Here is a 13,372-nt window from a genome sequence, read left to right on the forward strand (position 1 = left end):
GCGCTGCACCTGCTAGACCACCGCTTCACCCATCCAGGGACTTTGCATCCTGCCGGCCTCCTGCCGTTCAGGTATCTCTGCACTTCTGTCTGACTGCCTTCTCCTGAACCACGGTATGCATACTTCCCATTGACTGTGCTGTGTATTGCATACCTTGCTGGACTGTGTTGGTTCTCCTCTGGAGTGTACTATCCGCTGAGTCTATTGCCATCATTGACTGTGTTATCTCATGCTGGATTACTTCAAGAGACTTTCTATATTGGCAGTGTTGTTCAGTCATTTATACATTTATATTGTGCATATTACTGTGGATCGAAGTCAAGGTGCCCGTGTATATATTGTGTTGCAGTCTCTCCCCGTGCACCTCCTCACATATATATTCAGTGGTACAACTTGCTAGTGGCAGACCACTGACCCCTGTTTCCAGTTTCACCTGCTCCAGTATCCTCTCACATAGCAGTGGTACAACTTGCTAACGCAGACCACTGACTCCCCGGATACCTCCACTTGGATTCCATTCCTTCACTCAGACAGCGGTACAACTTGCTATCCGCAGACCGCTGACTCTCATCACCTCCTCGTTTCTGTTGGACATTCCTCCTCACTATAGCAGTGGTACAACTTGCTACCGCAGACCACTGACTACCTTCACGTGTCCTTTGTCCATACAGTTCCTCGTGTATTACTACCTCCATATTGCCAGTGCTGCTAGTCATAGACTTTCCTGAGCATCTCATCATCTGCTATTTCCTGTTCCGTGATCACCCTGCTACCAGAGTACCATATTACCACCTATACTGCTCTGGTAAGCCTATCACCTGGTGATCCCTGGGTAAAGACTCCTAGTGCCCGTGACAGTATTCTTTATAGAAGGCTGCCTGACAAATTTTATTTTCACCAGTGATGTTTGTGCACCATTTCACCTGCCTCGTCTGTGTTTCATCTTTATTCAAGCATGTATGGGGACCTGTGTCCTCCAGCTACTTACTGCTTTATGTCTCAGTTCCAATCTTTCTAATGCATCAACCCCAGGCACAGCTCTTATTGAATAAGACCTGGAGAAGCTGTGCGTGTCATAAAACAGAGAATAGGAATCAATTTCATCTTATTCTTTGCCTGGAGCAGCCAAATCCACATCATCTGACCTCCTCTGCACAACACAGGGAGGTCACGCAACACCAGCATCACATCTGAGATCAGAAGAGGAGGGAAATACAGTCTGCACCACATGGTCTCCCTCCTCTCTCCGCGGGAAAGAGCTGCGCGATTCCTGCTTCATTAAAGCAATGTGAGGAATTTTTAGGCAAGCCCTGTTATGCGCCAGTGTTCTGCAAAATTGTTGTCTATTTTTACACATTACAGACATTTTCTAGAATGGGGCACATTAAAAACACAAGTGCAACAGGTTGACGGATGGACGCCTCTCTGTAAAATTGCGTTGTGGCTCTTCTGTACAAACCTTTCAAAAACTGTTGGAAATTCTGGTCACTCAGAAGTCACATTTAATTGTCAGATTTGTTTGTCATGGCTTGTAACATGTGTTTATTAAAATACCTACTGATGTTTTATTACAAATTGGTGTTTTTATTGGATTAAAATGTACTTTTAATTTATTACTGAGATGAATGTGAAATGTATTGGTTTGCCAAGTACTGACCTACACACCATGGAAAGAGAGAGAGAAAGAAACAGAGGTGTTGGGAGCATGTGACCTGAGGGAACCTCCTGGCAGATGTCAAAGAGGAAAACCAATTATATGCAGAGGGGGGTTACAACTTCATTGAATTTAACCACTATTTTTATTATATTGTTGCTGAATTATTATGCAGAAGCACAACCATATTGCCATACTTTCAGTTTATGAAATTTTAGCATTATAGACAAAATGTGAATATAAAAGGTATTTGCATATTTTCACAGATCATTAACTTAAGAAAAATTAGGAAGAATGAAATATAAATGTTTAATCTTCTTTAAGCTTTATTTCTTGAACACAAAATCCAGACTGCTATCAGTTTTCTTGCTTCCTCTAGACAATAACGCAAGATTTTCAGACATAACGCTTGCCAGCCAATAAAAACAACTGGCAGTTTCTGTGGCTTTGTGTGAAAATCAAATAACAAAGTGTAATATGTATACATAATTTATAAACTTCCCGGTGCAGCATTTAAAAAAGAACACAATTTACTCTAGTAGAAAACAACAGATTTACTTAAAAAAACACTGACAGAAAGAGTGACAATGCATTCGTTAAAAAAAAAAAACAAGCAAGAAAATTCAACAAAAGTTTCCTGCCTAGGGAATATTCCATATCATCACTTGTAGTTTACTGCACATCAACCTTGGAAAGAAATTAAGGAGCTGGCTACATTATTTTAATATTCACTAAACTGATAATATGTTCTAAATACATTGATATTCAGTTTTTATGATGCTCAATAGAGCCACAATTTTTTTTTTATATAAAAGTGTATCTACTACAGCGCAAATGTTGTTTGCATTTTGCCCATTAGCTCACCCGAAACATCCATGAGAGGTCAGACAGGCACTGATGTCGAGATCTGTGCCATTTTGGGAGGTCCAAAATCTAGTTTGCATGTGAAAATCGTTACAATTGTAAATGTGCACAATCTTTCTTCTTCTTGGAGAAGATGGGCAGATTGTGGCTACTTGTTATACATCCACATTCAAAATCAATTTATTTCTTTTTTGCGATAAAATTATTTAAATGAGTTTTAAGGGATGAAGAAGGCACATTTAGGGGATGATCCCTATTTTTTAACACATCTTCTGGGATGTTAAACAACAGGTCTTTTACACCTATCAGGGACCGTTTATAAGTGTAAGCTCATTAAGCCGCCTGTCAGTTGATCCAAAGTTCCCTTTGCATTATGCACCCTAACAACTGTTCACTTAACCAATAAATAATGACACAGGAGGCTTGCATGGTGGAGAATGGTCACACATTTATTGAATTATATCAATTTAGTAGTGGCAAAAAAGGCATCGGTCAATCAGCTACCATCTATTACTAAAACCAAAGTGGAGAACCGAAAGACACTGACGCTTCTAGGCCGTGAAGCCTCACTTCCACTCCTAAGTAGCTGGGACCCGTTGGCACAGACAGTGCCCCATAACCCCACTAGAGGGGAAGTGTTACTAACAATGAACCTCCCATTTTGAGGGAGAGAGCTCCTCCGCCGCATGATGTGTCATCTATTCGGGCTGATTGACCTGTTTCCAGCTACTGTTAGGTTCCAGGAACCGCAGCCCGCCAACCACCGTGACCCTTCACAGCCCAACAAGACTCCTAAGCAGCTAATAAATACAAATAACAAAACCCTTTTCTATGAGGTGTACAGTCATGGCCAAAAGTTTTGAGAATTAGACAAATATTATTTTTCACAAAATCTGCTGCCTCAGTTTTTATGATGGCAATTTGCATATACTCCAGAATGTCATGACGAGTGATCAGATGAATTGTAATTTATTTCAAAGTCCCTCTTTGCCATGACAATGAACTTCATCCCCAAAACAACATTTTCAATGCATTTTACCCCTGCCACAAAAGGACCAGCTGACATCAGGTCAGTGATTCTCTTATTATCACTGGCGAGAGTGTTGATGAGGACAAGGCTAGAGATCACTCTGTTATGCTAATTGAGTTAGAATAACAAACTGGAAGCTTTAAAAGGAGGGTGGTGCTTGAAATCATTGTTCTTCCTCTGTTAACCATGGTTATCTGCAAGGTAACATATGCTGTCATCTTTGCTTTGCACAAAAAGGGCTTCACAGGCAAGGATATTGCTACTAGAAAGATTGCACCTAAAACAACCATTTCTCGGATCATCAAAACTTCAAGGAGAGAGGTTCAATAGTTGTTAAGAAGGCTTCAGGGCTCCCATGAATGTCCAGCAAGTGCCAGGACCATCTCCTAAAGTTGATTCAGCTGCGGTATCGGGGCACCACCAATGCAGAGCTTGTTCAGGAATGGCAGCAGGTGTGAGTGCATCTGCACACACAGTGAGGCGAAAACTTTTGGAGGATGGCCTGGTGTCAAGAAGACTTCTCTCCAGGAAAAACTTCAGGGACAGACTGATATTTTGCAAAAGGTACAGGGATTGGACTGCTGAGGACTGGGGTAAAGTCATTTTCTCTGATAAATCCACTTTCAGATTTTTTGGGGCATCTAAAAAAACACTTGTCCAGAGAAGGAAAGGTGAGCGCTACCATGTGTCATGTCATGCAACAGTAAAGCCTCCGGAGACCATTCATGTGTGGGCTAGCTTCTCAGCCAAGGGACTGGGCTCACTCACAATTTTGCCTAATAACTCAGTCATGAATAAAGAATGTTACCAAAACATCCTCCAAGAGCAACTTCTCCCAACCATCCAAGAACAGTTTGGTGACAAACAATGCCTTTTCCAGCATGATGAAGCACCTTACCATAAGGTAAAAGTAATAACTAAGTGGCTCGGGGAACAAAAAAAATAAATCTAAATTTTGGGTCCATGTCCAGGAAACTCTCCAGACCTTAATCCCATTGAGAATTTGTGGTCAATCCTCCAGAGGTATGTGGACAAACAGAAATCTACAAATTCTGAAAAACTCCAAGCATTGATTAGGCAAGAATGGGCGGCCATCAGTCAGTATGTGGCTCAGAAGTTGATTGACTCCATGTCTGGCTCCTCTTCCACCCCTTCCCCTCTCCCGGTTGGCGTCCCCCAGGGCTCTGTTCTCGGCCCCCTTCTCTTTTCGCTCTACACTTCCTCTCTCGGTGCTCTTATCACCTCCTTTGGTCTTCAGTATCACCTTTATGCCGACGACATCCAACTCTACATCTCTTCTCCTGATCTCTCTTCCACCCTCCTCTCTCGTGTATCTGACTGCCTCTCCGCCATCTCCTCCTGGATGTCCTCGTGCTTTCTCAAAATCAATATCTCTAAAACTGAACTTATTGTCTTCCCTCCCGCCAGACTCCCCTCCCACCACAACCTCTCTATTGTGGTCAATAACACCACCATCTCCTCTGTCACCCAACTCCGATGCCTGAGTGTCACCCTTGACTCCTCTCTCTCCTTTGCCCCCCATATCCAATCCCTTGCCCAAGCCTGTCGCTACCAACTGCGCAACATCGCCCGCATCCGGCCCTTCCTCTCTCAAGATGCCACCAAAACAATCATCCACTTTCTCATCATCTCCCGCCTCGACTACTGTAACATTCTCCTTACTGGCCTCCCCCTCTCCCATCTTGCCCCCCTCCGCTCCGTTCTCAATGCAGCTGCTCGGCTCATCTTTCTCTCACGCCGGTCCTCCTCAACCTCCCCTCTCTACCACGCCCTACACTGGCTCCCCTTCCCCTACAGGATCCTTTTCAAACTCCTCACCACCACTTACAAAGCACTCTCCCAGTCTACTGCCCCCTATATCTCTAACCTCCTCACCATTCACACCCCTGGCCCGCTCCCTGCGCTCGGCCAATGACCGTCGCCTCTCCACCACTCTGATCACCTCTTCCAACTCTAGAATCCAGGACTTCTCCCGAGCTGCCCCCCTGCACTGGAATGACCTCCCTCGCTCCATCCGTCTCTCTCCCAACCTGTGCTCCTTCAAACAGGCACTTAAAACCCACCTGTTCCTCAAAGCCTACCAACCATCCACCTAACGCCTCATCCACGTTTTTAATTCCCCCTCTCTCCCCTGGCCCATCTCTTCTCTCCCCCCTGCTTCACTGGCTCCCTTTTGTGCCTGTTTTTGTTTCACCCTCCCTTAGGATGTAAGCTCTTATGAGCAGGGCCCCCCTCCCCTCCGTTCTCCATACCGATTCTTCCGCTCTGTCTTTACTCCATATGACTTCCTGGAGTTCCTGAAGCATTGGTACTTTGTGTTTATTGTTCTGTACTTTGTCACCCTGTTTTGTACTACTGTTTGTACTGTGTACGGCACTGCGGAAACCTTGTGGCGCCCAACAAATAAATGATAATAATAATAATAATAATAATTGACAGCATACCAGGGCAAATTGCAGAGGTCTTCAAAAAGAAGGGTCAACACTGCAAATATTGTCTCTTTGCATAAACTTAATGTAATTGTCAATAAAAGCCTTTGACTCTTATGAAATGCTTGTAATTTTACTTCAGTATACTATAGCAACATCTGACAAAGAGGTCTAAAAACACTGAAGCAGCAAACTTTCTGAAAACCAATACTTCTGTCATTCTCAAAACTTGGCCATGACTGTACTCTATCCGGCCTGTACAAATGATCATAGCCAAGCCTTAATCTTCCAAGTAAGCTTCATGCCCTTCAGCTTTCCCAGATCATTCCTCCTAAATAGATAAATAACACATCGTGAACCCCAAATTTCTCTTCAGCAAGAAGCAAATTTCGAATTAGGGAAAGTCCCTAAACCTAACCATAAAACATTCATGGCCAGACTTTCTTGCTTTTCCAATAAACAAATGAATGCCCTACAATCTACAGCTTCCTGGAATCGTGCCGACCACTTGTAACATGAAGGTATCACACACTGAAATAACAGCCTGCAAAAGTCAAAACAGAAAAAAACATACATCAGGAAAAATTAGGAAAATCTCTCCATGCCCCTACAATAGTAGCTGGAAACTGCTTGTCAGCTAGATGCACTTGGGCAAAACAAAATGCAATGTTTTGCGTTTCATAAAGGAGTCTTTAAAGTTAATGTGGTTCATAAAGTAACCGTTAACTGTTGTGCAGAGAGCTGCAACATTTTTGTAGCAAAGTAAACATAGTAAATAAATTGTGTTTAATATAAAGCTGTGTTTGATACAGCAATATTGCTTCATCAATTAGACAGCAGGTTCATCACTACCGTATATACTCGAGTATAAGTCGACCCGAGTATAAGCCGAGGCACCTAATTTTACCTAAAAAAACTGGGAAAACTTATTGACTCGAGTATAAGCCTAGGGTGGGAAATGCAGCAGCTACTGGTAAACAGGAGACATATGTAAGTGATGGAGGGGAACTAATATCTTACAGTTTCTGGTGGATCCAGCAGGACATGGCAGATAGGTTGGGAAAATTGGAGTCTAATATCTCCCTGAATATGTTACCTAAACTAACATTTTAGTTCCTGTTTTTAGCAACCATTGCTACCAGCGCCTGAAATATGAGCAAATTGATGCTGTAATAATTAAAACCCTGGTTGTGGCGGGCTACTAAAGTTGCTGCACCTTACCAGAATCATGGAGTTTTCCTCCCTCGGGGTCTTCTCCACTGCGCTGTTGGGATCGCTAGATTTTTATAATGAGTGTCCACAATTAAGGGTCCAATGTGCAAATAGGCTGCAAGTCAACACCCCAGTTCCATGTCTCATCATTGCGCCAGTTAATGCCAATCACATTTCATACTATTGTTGCTGAGACATCAAAGGTCATCAGCTTGAAGCAGTGCAATAAGGGATCAGGAGGAGGAGTTCAGCCTTTTACTTAGCTCCGCAGTGGAACGCATGTGCGTTCCACAGACAGGAAGTTCGGCATTTGGAATGCAAGTTTGCGTTCCAAATGCCGAACTTCCTGTCAGTGGAACGCACATACGTTCCACTGTGGAAGCTAAAAGCTGAGGGACGGGAGAACAGGAGTTCACTCGTGTATAAGCCGAGGGGGGCTTTTTTCAGCACAAAAAATGTGCTGAAAAACTCGGCTTATACACGAGTATATACGGTACTCTATGCTATTGTGGAACCCTGTTCCACTCTTTCTCTAACCCTCGGTCACCGTTCCCCACCTTACATTTAGTCTTTAGTTACACAATTACAATGCCTCCCATAATATCAGCTCTTGAACCCCTACAATCTATTTTGCATGCAGCGGCTAGATTGATTTTCCTTGCGTTATTCCTCTGCTGAGCCAATCTGTCAGTCTCTACATTGGCTGCCTGTATTTCAACAAATCCAATATAAAATTCTTCTACTAACATATAAGGCCATCAACAAAATTGCACCGACATACATTTCCTCACTTGTCTCAAAATATCTCCCTACTCGACACCTCCGTTCTGCACAAGATCTACGTCTCTCTTCCACTCTCATCACATCCTGCCATTCTCGGTTACAGGATTTTTTCCGGGCTGCACCCACTTTGTGGAATTCCCTCCCTGGCACAGTAAGACTTTCTTCTAGTCTTCAAACCTTCAAGCGTTCATTGAAAACCCACCTCTTCAGACAAGGTTATGATATTCCTCAACCACCATCTTAATTCCCTAGATTACCCTATTACCATCCTCTACACAGCTAACGCAAGACAACAACCCTCTGACCAACATTGCCACACACACAGCCCACTCAATACTTTTACCTTTGCATTCTAGCTGGTCCATTGTGCAATATGATGTAGCACATGCCCTTGTGTTTCAAACTCCCATTGTTCTATAGATTGTAAGCTTGCGAGCAGGGTTCTCTTACCTCTCTGTCTGTATGTATTACCCAGTATTGTCTTATGAATGTTTGTTCCCAAATGTAAAGCGATACGGAATCTGCTGGCGCTATATAAATAAATGTTGATGATGATGATGCTGTGATCATTCCAATGATCCTTTTGGCTAGAAGTTGATCTATCCCCACCCACTTCAAACCTGAGGATGCCTCAGAGGAAGAAGAGTTGAAGATCAAATAATCTCAGACATTAGTCAACTACACATTGCAAACACATGATTCATTTTTTTGCTGCACATAAATGTTAAAATATTTGAATAAAAATGGTCAAAATAAAAAGAAATGTAATGTGAATTACAGCTCATCTGTTTAATTTACAAAAAAATTATTTGTAAGTTACAAATACAATAATTTGTATTTGTATTACTATGTATTATTTATTTAAATATAGTTGTGTTTAAGGAGTGTGTATCTAGCCACACATTGGGTTCCCACATTTTATATGTGCTGGGAATGAGCCAAGAATCTACAGCGCTACATAGTATCATGTGACAAGACAGGTCATATGGATCTATGCAAACCCAATCCCCTGGCTAATAAAAGGCTACAGCAGTTGGTTGCTACTCCCTAAGTTTATAAATTTATAAGCAGTGGACAGTTCATTAAAATGCCCATTAACTATAACAGGGGCCTCATACTACAGCAGTGTTTTGCTATGTGACCTGTACAGCAGGACTTCCTGCAGTACTTAGCAGCTGAAATATCAAAGAGCAATGCGTTATAGTGACAGCTTCAAAATATAACAATATACTTGTTAGGAATGCATGTTGTTATTTTTCATGGGTTTTGTAAGCATTTATTGTGGTTTGTTTGTGTATATATTCTTGGCATGCACTGTTATGAATAGGGTTAGAGAATTATCACTGATTTCTAAATAAGTGTACCTGATGTGTACACCATACTTGCCTACTTTTGAAGGCAGCTATCCGGGAGGGGGTCCGCCAAGGGGGCGTGGCCACAGGGTTTGCGCCGTTAGGCCCCGCCCCGTCAATCTTAGACAATTTCAGCCAATCGCAGTAGGGGGTGGGGCCACGATGGCACATTTAGCCCGGCCCCCACCCATTTCAACAACGGAGATGGCTGGATCCGGGATGTTTGCCTGCTTTCTCGGGAGTCCGGGAGAACTCCCAAAAATGTGGGAGTCTCATGGACATTCCAGGAGAGTAGGCAACTATGGTGTACACTTAATAGCTATTCTAGGCCTATGTACAACTACACAGTATCACTTCTGCCCCACCTGTCGTCTTCTTCTGTATGTGTGGACTGAAAAGCATCATTTCACTTGTTCTATATTTCGGGTGTAGTTCTCAGTATCTATTCTTATACTGTAAGGAGTGACAGAGTATAACAGGGGCGGATGAGGAGACCATCTATGATTGAGAGCAGTTTGGATACCCTTGGCCACAGACCCATCTGCCCTAGTGATATGAAGAGCCAAAATAACATTCAGCACCAGCCCTGGGCCCATACAAATTAACTGGCCTATAATAGGCTACAAAATGGGAGCAGGTGACTGAACGTACCTGTAGCAGAGTAATTGTGGCTTATTATTGGTCTGAATTATCAAATTCCCTTAGCCTGTCTGTATAGCACCTGAAGTTGCTGCACTGGGGCCCAAACTCCCTCTCGGTGGCCCTAGGCACGTGGCATGAAGAACCACCATTTACTGCTGGAGGATATTCTTTTTTAACCCAATTGTTAGTCTCTAAATGCTAGTGGCTAAAACGTGCAATCCTGAATTTTAAAGTGTATACCTTCTTTGAGAACAGCTTGAGCGTTGCACAGTACTACTAATGCCAATAAATTCACTCCCACTTTTAGACATGTTGTTATTACTGGGATCGAAGTGTAATCTGTAAGGGCATTTATTACATTATAAATATAGTGCCTCATTCCAACTATTCTCATTTTGATTATATACTGTTCTGAATCATGTTTAAATGATCTCTATAAGAAATGTTTATGGGTTTACATTACATCTAATAATCTGACTGTATTTTGAATATAATAGCCCTACTATATCTGCATGAAATTTTGATTGTTTTTCTTATATGCCACCGTTTATATAGACTATCAGACCTTGTCAGCTTGTGGTGAAGTAACTCCGATGTAAATATTATGCCTGCCATCTACAGCCACAAAATGAAGAGGTGACAACAGTGGATAGAGTCTCTGCAGGCTGTACCCAGTGTTCCCTCTAAGCTGAGCAAAGAAAGAGTTAAAAGGTCACTCTAATGAGGGCTCCATCCGAAAGGTTTGCATTCACAATCTGCAGGATGTTTCCTAGTAAGATACAGGTTTAACTCTATCATTTCCAGATTGCTCAGTTTAGAAGGAACACTGCCTGTACCCCTACTCCAAGTCATATAGTGCAACCGCAGAGGAGTGCTCCTGACATATCATATAAATCTGTCCAATCCGTCCAAACCAGTGATGACCTCACTAAAGTAAAGCTGGGTACTCACTGATGCAATTATCGTGCAGATCACACAATAAACAGTTGTTTGGTCAGATATTACAAGGCTGTGTACGCTCCCACGATCATGTTTTATCTTAACAAAACACACCGCATCTATTGACTTGGTTTCCTAAACTTCCTAAAAATCAACGATGGAACAATGTCAGGCAAATGTTGAAGTGTGTACGCAGTCACGACCAGCAGTGTAGGCAGATCTCTATAGAGTGTACAGAGTTATAAACTTTTCAGCAGATGGTTATGAGGGATGAAGAGCACAGATCTGAAGATAAATTGTGTATTGGGAATTTCAGTCGTTGGTAAAAATCGTTACAGAAATTGCATCTGAAGTAAAATGAAATAGTGTGCATTCAGCTTAACAATGGAACTGATCACAGCAGAACAGAGGACTACAAACTTTAAAGTCATGGATAGCAATGTATCTAACGTAAAATATAAAGTGTGGCTGTCAATGTCCACTGAAAGTTATGCTGTATAATTTGTGTCTGGGTATTTATTTCACACATAGCACACCATAGTAAACCATGCAGCATTTAAAGCTACATTACCACCTAGGAAACATTTTTCCTAATTTGCCCGTTTCCCCCTAGTCAGAATCCTGGGGGCTGCTATGTGCAGCTGGTTTTCCTGGAGTGCTTCTGGTTCTGTTACAGAAACTATATTTAAATGGCTGCAGAGGGTGGGGTCTGAGGTGAGCTGGAGGACCAATTACAAGCATCGTACTCTTCATTGCTTTGTGATTGATCTTTCTGCTAACACCCTCCTCCACACCAGTTTTCTGTGAGAGAAATGGAGGAGTCCCATGAGCTTTGGCTAGTGGGAAGGTCCACTTAAGAAAAAATGTTTCCTAGGTGGCAATGTAATTTTAATACATATTAATAATAATAAAAAGTAATATTTAAAGGCTCACACGTGGGACTGGTAAAGAACCTCACCTTACACACCGCTTTCCTTACTGGAGCTCGGGCAGCTGCTCTATCTAGCCGTTTTTCCTAAATATCTGTTCATCATATCACAGGCAAAAGTTTAGATGCACAGATCAATAAGAAAACACAATCACATAGATTGCAGTTTTTATTGGTCCTCCTGTTGACACCAATCTCAGCAGCCGATAAATGATAAAGAATGAAGGGTACTATTATTACTAGTCAGTATTGCTGTTGATTTGTAAGGATCTGCACTGCTTTGCAGCACCAGACTGGTAGTGCAATGCTACAAAAATGGATAATCTCCAGGAAAAACTGCTTCAGTATGCAATTCCCAGTGCTCCAGTAAGGGAAAGGAGTAAATAAATGAAAACGTAGAGTATATATATCTGCATTTTAAAGAGGATACATAGTGATGCATACTAGCATTATTCTCCTTTACTTATCAAATTTCTGAATCAGTCCCTCCCTTGTACCTCTGAGTTTGTATAGTAGTTGTTTAAAGTCCCATGTTACTGTATTTCTACCTACTCTTTTAATGCATATGAGCACAGATGTAATGTATGTATATGTTCACAATCTCCCATACAGTTTACTACCTGTATTAATTGAATAATCACCCATCATGACCTCTCCTGTGCAGCTGTCCCCGCCCACTCACGCGTGGCCTCCTCGTCCAGACCCACCCTCTTCTCTCACCGTGTGCAGGTCGAGCTCCTGATTGGTCGATGAGTTGACAAATAGCATGTGGCGGAACGCGGCTTCCAGCAGATGTACAGAGCCGGGAAGTTGGCCACATTCTATCCGCCTGGTGCGCTCTGTGAGCGGGCAGTGGACTCCCAACATGCTCCCCCTCACCGGTCCGCTCTTCCTTCTCATCCTGCCAGCCTGCTTGGCGCTCAACCCCCGCCCTGTCTACTCCAACCACTGGGCTGTACGAGTACCAGGGGGACCCGAGAAAGCTGCGGAGCTGGCTACTAAATACGGCTACCTGAACCTGGGGCAGGTGGGCATCTGGTATCTGTGATACACTGTGCGGGGCAGCGCTGCTCTCTGTCTAATGTTATACCTTTTATATTGCTGCTTGTAACTTTACTACTTCTCATTACATAACTTACAGGATAGAGTATTATTATTATTATTATTATGTCCTATTCGTTCCTGGTCCGTCTGTTTCTATGTTTGCAGTGGTCATGAGCAGAAGATGAAGAATACAAAGGTACATCTGTAAATGCAGCTAAATGTTTAACAGTGCTGTCTAACACTTTTTGTAGTTCATTTCTAATGGAAGATAATGGGTTAAAATTTGTATGTTTTGTCAGTGTCTTATATCTTTAACCTGGATCAGTGGGATTTTGCCTTTGCTTTGGTTGTAAGCAGCTATTAGAACTCCAACTCTTATATGTAGCAACATCGCACTCTACAAACTATATATAGGATAATGTATTAATGAAAATACGTTTGTGTTTTGTTAGTTATCCTAGGTTCTGCATGATG

General features: G+C 42.4%; 1 protein-coding gene across 3 annotated transcripts in view; it reads left to right on the forward strand.

The window, feature by feature from the left end:
• Positions 1-12,638: 12,638 nt before the first annotated feature.
• PCSK6 (proprotein convertase subtilisin/kexin type 6) overlaps positions 12,639-13,372 on the forward strand; it is a 149,360-nt gene continuing 148,626 nt past the window's right edge. For all 3 annotated transcript variants that reach the window (XR_012691231.1, XM_075207657.1, XM_075207658.1), the window contains exon 1: positions 12,639-12,881. Coding sequence is in view for 2 of the 3 variants with exons in the window: in XM_075207657.1 (XP_075063758.1) it covers positions 12,720-12,881 (162 nt within the window). In the remaining variant the exon portion in view is untranslated. The remainder of the gene's footprint in view (positions 12,882-13,372) is intronic.

Source organism: Mixophyes fleayi, chromosome 4, assembly GCF_038048845.1.
Source record: "Mixophyes fleayi isolate aMixFle1 chromosome 4, aMixFle1.hap1, whole genome shotgun sequence".
NCBI classification, from domain to species: Eukaryota; Metazoa; Chordata; class Amphibia; order Anura; family Limnodynastidae; genus Mixophyes; species Mixophyes fleayi.